Source organism: Amblyraja radiata, chromosome 3, assembly GCF_010909765.2.
Source record: "Amblyraja radiata isolate CabotCenter1 chromosome 3, sAmbRad1.1.pri, whole genome shotgun sequence".
In the NCBI taxonomy this organism is placed as follows: Eukaryota; Metazoa; Chordata; class Chondrichthyes; order Rajiformes; family Rajidae; genus Amblyraja; species Amblyraja radiata.
Genome location: NC_045958.1, coordinates 52,482,628 through 52,495,830, shown reverse-complemented (window position 1 = coordinate 52,495,830; position 13,203 = coordinate 52,482,628). Strand labels below are relative to the sequence as shown.

Below are 13,203 nucleotides of genomic sequence, written 5' to 3'. Positions count from 1 at the left end.
CAGGGAAGACGAAACACTACAAACAGTTAAGAGAGTAATCCAAAATGGATGGCCAGATCACAAGGCAGTAGTTCCAGAGGCAGCACAATCGTACTTCAACGTCAGAGACGAGTTGAGTGTGCAAGATGGCTTAGTATTCAGAGGAGAGAGTGTTTGAGTTGACTGTTTTCCTTGCAAATCCTTCATCTTTTTCCTCGCTTCTGTGAGTATCTCAGCACCACATGGTTTGAGGAGGTTAGATGTAGTTGGAAGTGTCGTCCTTGTTCTCCTTCCATGTAGTCAATGTTCAGTTAATGTTGGGCCAGTTTAGAAGATCACAGATAGATAAATCTCTGGTCTCAGTCCTTGAACATCCTGCTTATGAAAATCGCAGGTACCAATTCCCCTATCTGAAACAGATATAGGGGGCATCGTCCAGTGGGGTATGTCTGCCCTGCCTGCAGCTGTGCGTCCTTTCATTTATTTTTTTTATTTTTAGTATGTTAAAAAGTGTTGTTTGGAAGTCTATTATTTTTATTGTGGGGGGTGGGGGGGAAGGGGGAAACTGTATTTCTCAGTCCCTACCTGGTCGGAGAGGCGGCTTTCCTCCGAGCAGCATCTCGACCCGTCCTCGCGGCCTACCATCGGGGTCTGGAGTGGCGTTTCCTGATGGGACCGGCCAGAACCTCGGCTTCGGCAGCGGCGCAGCGCTGGAGCGCTATCGTGGAGTGGGGGATGCCTTGCCCGGGTCGCCGCGCTGGAGCTCCAGAATGCTGAGTCCGCCGATTGAAGATCGCGGAGCTGCGGGTTTGTGGAGCGGCCAGTCGCGGGCGGCGGCGCTGACTTTAACATTGGGAGCCTGGGATCTTTAGCTGAGATCGCCAGTGGTGGAGCTCCGTCCAGCGCGGCCTGTCAGCTTCGGAAGCCGCGGTCTACTGTAAGGATGCGGTCGTTCCAGGCATCCCAAGCCGCTGACAGGGTTCTACTGACGCCGGAGCACCATCACCCGGCGAGAAGGGCCTAAAACATCGGGCCCCGTAGCGGTGACTGCAGAGGCCTCAATAGGCCCGACTATGATAATAATAATAATAATAATAATATATTTTATTGTCATTGCACGTCAGTGCAACGAGATTTAGTATGCAGCTCCAACCGATGAAAAAGAAAAGTAAAATAAATAAATAAGCTGTGTGTCGTGACCATCCGAGGGAGACAGTCCAGGGGGGGTGGGGGGCACTCAGCAGGGCCGTCTCAGAGCCGCTATAGCTCTTGGAATAAAGCTGGGTGGACAAGGGGATGGGGACTGGACTTTGTGCCTTCCCTCACAGTGGGAACCATTGTGGAGGGATGTTTTTATGCTTTATGTTAAATTCTCCTTAATGTTGTGTTTTATTCTTAGTAGTGTGCTGCAATGGCAACTTGAATTTCACTACACCAATTGGTGTATGTGACAATAAATGAACCTTTGAACCTTTGATATATTAAACTATTTAGTCAAATATCCTCTGGATTTTCATTGCTCAAAGATAACAAAGGAACACAGCTTCTCCAGCTAAACCTACAACTTATCTCTTGTACAAGAGCTATTGAATGGGAATTGTTTCCTTGTTCAATATCATTTCATACTTGTATCTTTGGTTAGCACATTTCTAGCTCTCATCAAAAGCTCGTCAGGTGGTGTAATTGAATTACTGAGACAACTGATTAGATTTAAATTATTGTAATTCCTTTTTATGCAATTTGGATGTTCATTGTTTGTGTCCCTTCCAGAAAGAGAACTTTTTCACGAGGCTACATTGGAAACTAGAGCAAGATAATCAATGTATTAAACTCCATGTATTAAAAAATATATATAATCACCAGGAAAATACTAATAGATTCGAACTAAAATTGTGATTGATTTGAAATTTGACGAAACGATTTGTTATTTTTATCGGATAATCTTAAATTATAGAACAAATTGTTTGAGACGTGGTGGGTTTTATTCTCCGAATATAATAACATAATCGCCACCAGGTTTGGGACTCTGTGACAGAGAAGGGGGTTGTCAGCCGGATACTCTGCCCGAGTTACCTGGAGCCAGTCGGACCATGAATCTGTAGCACCAATCCCGCCCTCTTTCGGGCAGTCGCGGGGGGGCAGCGCTGGTTGGGGTTCATTTCAATGCGGACGTCGCCGCTCACGCGCGCCACCTGGCGACAGAGGAGGGAGAGAGAGAGGCAGGGGCGGGGCATGACGTCACGACACGTCGCTGTGGGTCGTGACCCACACGTCGCCGGCGCGGGAGCAGCGTGCTGACGTCAGACGGAGCGCGACGGGCGACGAGGCCGACACGCGGAGCGGGTGAGTGGTGGCACGGGCATTGGGGGGGCACAGACACACACACACGGGGGGGGGAGACACACACACACGGGGGGGGGAGACACACACACACGGGGGGGAGACACACACACACGCGGGGGGAGGCACACGGGGGGGGAGAGACACACGGGGACACGGACACACACGGACACACGCACACGGGGGGGGGAGACACACACGGGGACACGGACACACACACGCGGGGGGGAGACACACACGGGGACACGGACACACACACGCGGGGGGGAGACACACACGGGGACACGGACACACACACGCGGGGGGGACACACACGCACACGCGGGGGGGACACACACGCAGGGGGGAGACGCACACGTGGGGGGTGACACACACACGGGGGAGAGACGCACACGGGACACGGGCAAACACGCACAGACACGGGGTGGGGGGAGGAAGCAATACAAGTGGTAGAAGGGATGGTGTCCAGGGGGGGAGGGGAGCAGTGGCGAGTTCGTGAGGGGCTGGGTGGGAGGTAGAGGCGACAAGGGGGGGGGGGGGGGGATGGGACCAGTTGGGGGAAGGTAGAGGGATCTAGAGAGAAGGGAGAGTACGGGGATCCAGGCGGCGGGGGGTGTAAGGGACTGGAGGGAGGAAGGTGGTGGTAGGGGCCGAAGGGAGTGACCTGGAGGATGGGAGATTGGAGGGGGGGAGGTGACAGGGACTGGAGGAACAGAAGGGGGTAGAGGGGACCCAAGATGATGGTGGTAGGGGTTGTAGAGAACCTCTGACACTCCTGCACTCAACCTCTGACAATCCAGAGAAAACAATACAAGTTTTGTCAACATTTTCTTATAACTAATACGCTCTAATCCTGGCAGCATTGTGGTGAACCGCTTCTGCACTCTCTCCATAGCCTCCGCATCCTTCCTGTGATGGGGTGACCAGAAATGCACAAAATACTCCAAATGCGAACTAACCAAAGTTTTATAAAACTGCAATATGACTTTCTGACTTATATTCACTGCCCTAACCGATAAAGGAAAACCTACCATATGCTGCCTTTAGCTCTCTACTTGTGTTGCCATTTTCAGCGAGTTGTGAACTTGGTCCGTAAGATCCTTCTGCACATCGATGATGCTAGGGTCTTTTCAGCGTGAAAATGGGGCATTCGGCAAAACTGGCCCATGCCGAGCAAGATGCCAATCTAAACTAATCCATTTGCCTGTGTTTGTCCAGATTTGAGTATAGGGGGGTTGCAAGGAAGGTCACTGGGTCATAGGGCTCGACGCACGGAGCCGCTAAATCCAACTGGAACGCATACTTTCCTACCTGTTAAAAACTGCAAAAATGTTGAATTTTTGCGCTGAAAAAAATTGTGGGAGTCGGGGTAAGTGTGAGAGACATGTACCCAACTTCAGAATTCCAAATGTGAAGCGAAATGAAGGTATAGAGAAGCAAGAACTGAAGGGACTACAGCAGCTAAAGTGCTTGGTAAACATTGAAAATATTGGGAATTGTCGCGTTTGCTCACTGCATTTCATCAAGTAAGGCATTATTTGTGTTTTTTCTTGATTCCTTTGGTATCTAAAAATTCTCAGAAGTGATAAATCTGGCTGTAAATTTTTCTTTAGATGCGTTTTCATTTTGTATGTAAAAACCCACGAGAACCATAGGCGATTTAAAAAAATTACAGCCAGATTTATCACTTCTGAAACTTTTTAGATGCCAAAGGAATCAAGAAAAAACACAAATGATGCCTTACTTGATGAAATGCAGTGAGCAAACGCGACAATTCCCAATACTTGGCCAATGTTCGCCAAGCACTCTGGCTGTTGTTGTCCTCTTCAGCTCTCGTTTCAATCTACCGCCATTTCTCCTCACTTTTGGAATTCTGAAGCAGGTTAAATGTCTATCACGCTTATCCCGATTTCCATAATTATTTACAGCGCAAATATTGACAATTTCAGCGGGTTTTAACGGGCCGCTACACTGGAAACAATGGTCAGTGCCTACCTGCAGTACATCGCGTGTAATCCATTTGGAGTAGCGTAGCAACAGTACGGGTCATGGGTCGTGACCCGACTGCCGTGAAACCTCCCTATCGGAGCAGGGAGGTTCTACTGCAGTTGTACAGGGTCTTGGTGAGACCACACCTGGAGTATAGCGTACAGTTTTGGTCTCCAAATCTGAGGCAAGACATTCTTGCCATAGAGGGAGTACAGAGAAGGTTCACCAGACTGATTCCTGGGATGTCAGGACTTTCATATGAAGAAAGACTGGATAGACTTGGCTTGTACTCGCTAGAATTTAGAAGATTGAGGGGGGATCTTATAGAAACTTACAAAATTCTTAAGGGGTTGGACAGGCTAGATGCAGGAAGATTGTTCCCGGTGTTGGGGAAGTCCAGAACAAGGGGTCACAGTTTAAGGATAAGGGGGAAATCTTTTAGGACCGAGATGAGAAAAACCTTTTTCACACAGAGTGGTGAATCTCTGGAATTCTCTGCCACAGAAGGTAGTTGAAGCCAGTTCATTGGCTATATTTAAGAGGGAGTTAGATGCAGCCCTTGTGGCTAAAGGGATCAGGGGGTATGGAGAGAAGGCAGGTACAGGATACGGAGTTGGATGATCAGCCATGATCATATTGAATGGCGGTGCAGGCTCGAAGGGCACTACTCATGCACCTATTTTCTATGTTTCTATCCTTCTGAACCTTTTCTATTCATGCTCCTGTCCAAATATCTTTTAAATGTCATGGAGCTCTACAGCATAGAACAGCAAAGATGGATTATCTTGCCCATACTGATCAAAGTAGCATACTGGGCTAGTCCCATTTGCCAGTATTTCACCTATAACCCTCTAAACTCTTATACACAATCTAAATGACATTAAAAAAATGTGATTGTATCTGCTTCCATAACTTTACCTGACAACACATTCCAGATGCAACTGACACTCTGAGTGGAAAACATTGCCCCTGAGGTCCCTCTTAAATCTCCCTATTCATCTTAAGCCTCTGCCCCCTAGTTTTAGAATGATCTACCCTGTGTAAAAAGACTGAATGGTCACTTTACTGATACCCTCGTGATCTTGTACATCCCCATTAGGTCACCCCTCGGCTTCTACACTCCAAAGAAAAAAGTTCCAGCCTATCCAACCCTTCCCAGTAACTCAAGCCCACAAGCTCAGGTAATATCCTGGTGAGCAAAACACAAAGTGCTGGAGTTGCTCTACAGCTCTACACGTATCTGTGGAGGGAATGGATTGGCAAAGTTATGGGCTGGGACCCGTGACTAGACCTGCTGGATTACTCCAGTACTTTGTGTTTTGCTTGAGATTCCAGCATCTGCAATTCCTTGTGTGCAACATCCTGGTTAATCTCTTCTGCACCCATTCCAACTTAATGATATCCTTTCTGTACCTGAGTGACCAGAACCTCACATAGTACTCCCACATGTGGCCACACTAACTACTTGTATCACTGCATAATGGTGTGCCAACTTTTACGCCCAAAGTTTCTTCCCAATGAAAGCAAACATGCCATTTTAAAAATAAATAAATAAATAAATGGTATCAGGACCTGGCATTGGGAGATAAAACAACAAAAACAGACTTGGTTGGTAGTCTTTCTGCGGAGTTTAATGTTATAATAGAGCGATTGTCCTTACTTTCTTTTTCTTTCTTTTCTAGGGTCTACTTTCTTACTTTACTTCCTTCTCTAACTTCTTTTCTAAGGGGCTTTCTTTTCCCAACACTCTCCTGCACTTCACAACTCTTGTGCACCTTCTTTACTTTCCTTACTTCTATCTTTTTCTTAAAGCTTTAAAAAAAAAAAAAAATGAAGCGGTACAAAAAATGTATTAAGATATATGTGTTGTGTGTTATTGTAATTTACCGTACTTCTAATAAAAAATAAAAAAATAAAAATAAAAAAAAAATTTAAAAAAAAAGAAAGCAAACATGCCAAATGCTGCCTTCGCCACACCTGACTTGCCACTTTCAGAGAACAATGAACCTGTACTCTCAAATCGCTCTGTCTGCAACACTCTCACGGGCATTTGCTGTGTGTCCTGACCCGGTTTGACATACTGAAGTGCAGCATCTCACACTTGCCAGAGTTAAATTCCATTTGCCATTCCTTGGCCCACCTTCTGAACTGATTTGGATTCTGTTGTAAACTGAGATTCACTGTCCATTATACCACCAATTTTGGTGTTGTGAAAATTTACTATCAACGCCCACTGGGGTGCCCTGGTCTCATCAATCCTCATAGTGACCTCTTCAAAATATTCTTGCAAATTTGTGAGACATGATTTGCCACATGCTCGGATTCTACTCGATCTGCCAATTCTCAGCCCATATCTATAACTGATGTATCTTTGGTAGCCTTCTGTTAAGGCCATTTGGGTAATGGAAATTTGCTTTTGCAGAATTCACAAATCATTCCAAAATTTGAGATACAGAATAAAATTAGTTCTTATGAAATTTATGTGGGGGGGACATTCTTGATCACTGCATCAGTGAAAGAGGACCAGGTTAGGTTGCTGGGGTTAGAGATGCCTATGAACTTGAAGCTGTCAACCATCTCTGCAGTAGCTTTGTTGATGAGGACAGAGTATAACAACCAACTCTTCTTGCTGACGTTAAGGACTATATTGTTCTGATATCATAACACAAAGTTCTCAATCTTGTTGATCCGGCTGACAACAGTGGTATGATCAGTGAACTTCAAAATAGAGTTGTTGTACTTGGCCACGTGGTCATGGGTGTACAGAGAGTAGAGCAAGGGACTGAGCATATGCATCCCTGAGAAGCCCGAGTGTTGATGGTCCAAATGGAGAAAGGTTACAGCCAATTCTACGCGACTTGTATCTTTCTTATTTCAAGTCCCCATGCATTCAGATAAGGAACCTTTATTTTGTCTTTCTGTTGTTTTTCTTCCATTGTGACTATTTCTCTAACCCATCCTGGCAGTTACCCATTTCAACACCTTGAACTAAAAACAGAAAATGCTGAAAATTCTCAACAGGTCAGGGAGCATCTGTGGAAATAGCATCAATGTTAATCTTCATTGGAAAGATCAATGGTTCAATGGTGCTATATTTGTGACATATGTAACTGCACAGTTAAATTCTTTTTGCATATTATACAGGCAGGCGCCGCCATGTTTTGCCGTCATTTCCAAAGTCCCGTCGGCCTGAGTGCTCTCAATGGCAGGAGCAGACAAACGATCCAATACAGGATCTTCACCAAAAGCATTATCTCTTTCGACATGTCTGTTCTGCCGTAGTTTTATGCCATAGAGTGATACAGTGTGGAAATAGGCCCTTCTACCCAACTTGCTCACACCAGCAAACATGTCCCAGCCACACGTCCCACCTGCCCGCATTTGGTCCGTATCCCTCCAAACCTGTCCTATCCATGTACCTGTCTAACAATTTCTTAAATGTTGGGTTAGTCCCAGCCTCAACTCTGGCAGTTTGTTCCATACATCCACCACCCTTTGTGTGAAAAGGTTACCCCTCAGATTCCTATTAAATCTTTTCCCTTTCACCTTAAACCTATGTCCTCTGGTTCTTGATTCACCTACTCTGGGCAAGAGACTGTGCATCTACCCGATCTATTCCTCTCATTATCTTGTACACCTCTATAAGTTCACCCCTCATCCTCCTGTGCTCCAAGGAATAAAGCCCCAGCCTACTTAACATCTGCTTATAACTCAGACCCTCTAGCCCTGGCAACATCTTCGTAAATCGTCTCTGCTCCCTTTCCAGCTTGACAACATCTTTCCTATAAAACGGTGCCCAGAACTGAACACAATACTCTCAATGCGGCCTCACCAACGTCATATACAACTGCAACGTGACCTACTCAATACTCTGGCTGATGAAGGCCAATGTGCCAAAAGCCTTTTTGAACGCCCGATCTACCTGCAACCACCTTCAAGGAACTATGCAACTGTACTCCGAGATCCTTCTGCTCTACAACACTATCCAGAGCCCTACCGACCTCTCTGTCCTGGGTCTCCTCCATTGCCAGAGTGAGCAACACCGGAAATTGGAGGAACAGCAACTCATATTCCGCTTGGGGAGTCTGCATCTTGCGGGCATGAACATTGAATTCTCCCAATTTTGTTAGCCCTTTCTGTCTCCTCCCCTTCCTCAGCCCTCGGGCTGTCTCCTCCCATCCCCCAGCCCTCGGGCTCCTCCTCCACCTTTTTCCTTCCTTCTCCCCGCCACCCCCTATCAGTCTGAAGAAGGGTTTTGGCCCGAAACGTTACCTATTTCCTTCGCTCCATAGATGCTGCTGCACCCGCTGAGTTTCTCCAGCATTTTTGTGTACCTACCATTCACTATGCAGGTTAGACTTCCCAAAATGCAACCCCTCACATTTCACTGTATTAAATTCCAACACCTGGCTAATCGATGAAGATCCTGCTGCAATTTTTCACAACCATCTTCACTATCTGCAAAACCACCCACTTTTGTATCATCTGCAAACTTGCTAATCTTGCCGTGTATGTTTTCATCCAAATCTTTGATTTAGATGACAAACAGTAATGGCCCCAGCACCAAACCCTGAGGCACATCACTAGTCACAGGCCTCCAGTCCGAGAAGCAACCTTCCATCATCACCCTCTGCTTCCTTTCATGAAGCCAATTTTCTATCCATTCAGCTAACTCTCCTTGTGATCTAACCTTCCAGAGCAGCCTACCATGTGGAACCTTTGTCGAATGCTTTGCTGAAGTCTTATTTTAGATTTGCAGCATCTGCCCTTTTTTATTTTCTCTACCTTTCTTTGTACATAAAGTCAGTGTTACCAGCTTTGTTATAGTTTTAGAGCAGTTTTACAATCCAGCAGCACAGAAGCTCTAAGTAGTTTCCAATGTAGACTATATCTGGGGAATGTGTACAAACGTTGCTTTTACTCTACGGTTAGAGTTCCATGTTCATTTAATTTTGTTTGGTTTTGTTGCTAAAGCTGTTGTTGCTTCATTTAGTCCCAGGGAAGATTTCAAAATTAATTTTGGTTATTTTCAATTTTACAAGTATAATTGTGCCATTTTTGTGCATTTTTGCATTGATTGTATACTTTAAAAAATGTATTGTTATTTTATAATATTGCAAAGCTTTATGCTGAAGTATTGATTCAGTGCTGTTTTCCCCTTTGTTCTTTCAGGTTTCTGTTAGCTCAGTGACAGTATGGTGCTTAAAGGTAAAACGTTTTCTGGAAAAAGTGGAGGTGCCCCATCTAGGAAGGGCAAAGTTAAAAAGTTTGATGGATCTAAAAATGTTTCAGCAGGTAAGACCTTGATGTCACTAAAAACAAATAGGTGAATCAATCTATCCAGTTTTAATCCAGAAATCAAACGTATATGCTCCCACATTCTTATTATACGATAGAGCTAATCTTCAAAATAAGATCTCTACACAGAAAAATGCCCGCTGCTTTCATGAACATAAAGTATCAAAAAAATGAAGTGTCCTGAAAAAGCCTCAATGGTTGCAGCAGTGGCACTAGAGGTCAGGAATACAAACACGCAACGTCTTTTATGTTAAAGGCATATTCCCATTCTTCAACTACTATTGCCATTGTCTAGTTCTTCAATTACTCACCAGTTTCCTGCTCAAAATATACCTAATTCCTAATTCATCACATCGTTCTCCGACATTTCCATGATCCCACCACTAGTCACATCTTTCCATTCTGCTTTCTGTAGAGACCACTCCATCTGCAACTCCTTGGTTCACTCCATCCCACACAAACCAGCCCCTCCCCAAGTCCTTTTTACTCCCAACAGTGGGAGATGTTACACCTGTCATCATACCTACTCCTTCACATCCATCCAGGGACCTCAGCTGTCCTTCCATTTGAGACAGAGGTTCACTTGCACCTCAGATAGATACAAAATTCTGGAGTAACTCAGCGGGTCAGGCAGCATCTCTGAAGAAAATCGATGGGTGCTGTCTGAAGAAGGGTCCCAATCTGAAACGTCACCTATCCATTTTGCTGCCTGACCACCTGAGTTACTCCAGCATTTTGTCTACCTGTGGTATAAACCAGCATCTGCAGTTCCTTTTTATTTCACGTGCACCACATCTAACTCATCTACTGCATCCAGTGTTCCCAATGTAGCCTCCTGTACATTGGTGAAACTCTGTGACTGTTTCATGAAAGATGTGCTTGATACATCAAGCATACTGCATTTCCTGGTTGCTCTCTAAGGCCCAGCATTGAAGTCAGTATGGGAATGGGGAGAGAAGTTAAACTTTTAATTCTGGGTGTCCTCCATTGCCAGAATGAGGCCACACGCAAACTGGTTGAACAGCGTCCTTATATTCCGCTTGGGTAACATACAACCCAAAAGAAAACATTGCATTCTCCAATTTTAGGTAACCCGCAACACCCTTCTTTGGGCCATGTCAGCGCTTGTGCTTCTCATGAGCCCCTTTCCTTGCTTCATCCTATCCAATGAGTATTATCAGTTTTTTTTTAATGCACCTTCACTTTGCTATAATCTTGTATAGATGACATGTTGTAATAACTGGCCACAATAATTCATAGATTGAGATAAATCAGTCGTTAATGCTTTATTTCAAAAAATGTAATGTTGAAATTTGTAATTAGATTTTTTTACAGCAATTACAGGCATCTGTGTTAACATCCTGTTATTTTGATTGGGTTTTGTCACAGATGAACCTGGGAAACACAATTCAAAGCCCAAATTTCAAAAGTTGGCGAACAAGGCAAAGTTTCATGGCAAGAATTTGGCAAACCCGAGTGGAAAGATGGAAACATTTAAGGGAGAAAAGCAAGCTGCAAGAAAAAGGAAACAATTCGGTGGAAATGAAGATGGTACGTAGCTTTTAGTTTAAGAAAAATGTACGCTTCATTTTTTCACATTTTAAGCAGTGTGCAAAAGTAATCATGGAAATTATTGCTTGGATTTCTGATAAATTTAAGCCATTTGTCTAATCTACATGTAATATGATCGTAGCTACAATTTATCATTAGGTAAGTCAAATTTTCTTCATCATTTTAGGCAATGTTTTAATATTCTATATCAATCCGTGCGGTGGCCATGTTTCTAGAAAACAGGCTATACAAGCTACAGGTTAAAAAAAGAAATTTGTGTTGATTTATTTACTTTTCTTTCATACAAATTCCATGAGAGTGAATATTATTGTATCTCAAATTTCGTGATAGTGATTTGTTAATTCTATAGGGGCGTATTTCTGTAACCCAAATGGCTATAATGGTTCATCTGCGATAAAATGTGTGAACAGATTCAGATTCATGAAATCTAATCATTTTGTCACAGTAAATTGCAATGTTTAATGCTGATTTGACATAAAGTAATCAGATTTTTGCCATTTTGAATTTTTCAATATTTTGATGCATTTGGATTGATAGTTTTGCTTCAATAGACAATAGGTGCAAGAGTAAGCCATTTGGCCCTTCGAGCCAGCACCGCCATTCACTGTGATCATGGCTGATCATCCACATTCAGTACAGCGTTCCTGCCTTCTCACCATATCCCCTGACTCCGCTATCTTTAATAATGGATGGGATTTATATAGCGCCTTTCTAGAATACTCAAGGCGCTTTACATCGCATTATTCATACACTCCTCAGTCACACTTGGTGGTGGTGAGCTACTTCTGTAGCCACAGCTGCCCTGGGGCAGACTGACGGAAGCGTGGCTGCTAATCTGCGCCTACGGCCCCTCCGACCACCACCAATCACTCACACACATTCTAACTCGCTCCTGAAAGCATCCAGAGAATTAGCCTCCACTGCCTTTTGAGGCAAAGAAGTCCACAGATTCACAACTTTCTGGGTGAAAAAGTTTTTCCTCATCTCTGTTCCAAATGGTCTACCCCTTATTCTTAAACTGTAACCTCTGGATCTGGATCAACATCGGGATCATGTTTCCTGCCTCTAGCGTGTCCAATCCCTTAATAATCTTATATGTTTCAATAAGATCATCCCTCATTCTTCTTAATTCCATACAAGCCCAGCCGCTCCATTCTATCAACATATGACAGTCCCGCCATCCCGGGAATTAACCTTGTGAACCTACGCTGCACTCCAGCTATAGCAAGAATGTCCTTCCTCAAATTTGGAGACCAAAACTGCACACAATACTCCAGTTGTGGTCTCACTAGGGCCCTGTACAACTGCAGAAGGACCTCTTTGCTCTTGTACTCAACTCCTCTTGAAGACCAACATGCCATTAGCTTTCTTCACTGCCTGCTGTACCTGCATGATTACTTTCATTGAGTGATGAAGAAGGACCTCCAGATCTCTTTGTACTTCCCCTTTTCCCAACCTGACACCATTCAGTTAATAATCTGCCTAACTGTTTTTGCCACCAAAGTGGATAACCTCACATTTATCCACATTAAACTGCATCTGCTATGCATCCGCCCACTCGCCCAACCTTTCCAAGTCACTCTGCATCCTCATAGCATCCTCCTCGCAGTTCACACTGCCACCCAGCTTGGTGTCATCTACAAATTTGCTAATGTTACTTTTAATCCCTTCATCTAAATCATTGATGTATATTGTAAATAGCTGCAGTCCCAGCATCGAGCCTTGCGGTACCCCAATAGTCACTGCCTGCCATTCTGAAAGAGACCCGATAATCCCTACTCTTTGTTTCCTGTCTGCCAGCCAATTTTCTATCCATGTCAGTATCCTACCCCCAATACTATGTGCTCTAATTGTGCCCACTAATCTCATATGTGGGACCTTATCCACTGGCTCTCCCTTGTCCATTTTCCTAGTTACACCCTCAAAAAATTCTGAGCCTTGCTCCTGCATTGTTTTTTTTGAGTGGAGGGAAATGAAAACTGGAAGGAAAATTTAATAGAAAATAGTTCCAGGTCACTCCTGGTA

At 44.4% G+C, this 13,203-nt stretch overlaps 1 protein-coding gene across 1 annotated transcript in view; it reads left to right on the top strand.

The window, feature by feature from the left end:
• The first annotated feature begins 2,231 nt into the window (after positions 1-2,231).
• Positions 2,232-13,203, top strand: part of pum3 (pumilio RNA binding family member 3) — a 37,331-nt gene continuing 26,359 nt past the window's right edge. Inside the window, exons 1-3 of the mRNA XM_033017804.1 lie at positions 2,232-2,322; positions 9,481-9,603; positions 10,996-11,157. Of these exons, the coding sequence (XP_032873695.1) occupies positions 9,504-9,603; positions 10,996-11,157 (262 nt within the window). The 5' untranslated portion in view covers positions 2,232-2,322; positions 9,481-9,503. The remainder of the gene's footprint in view (positions 2,323-9,480; positions 9,604-10,995; positions 11,158-13,203) is intronic.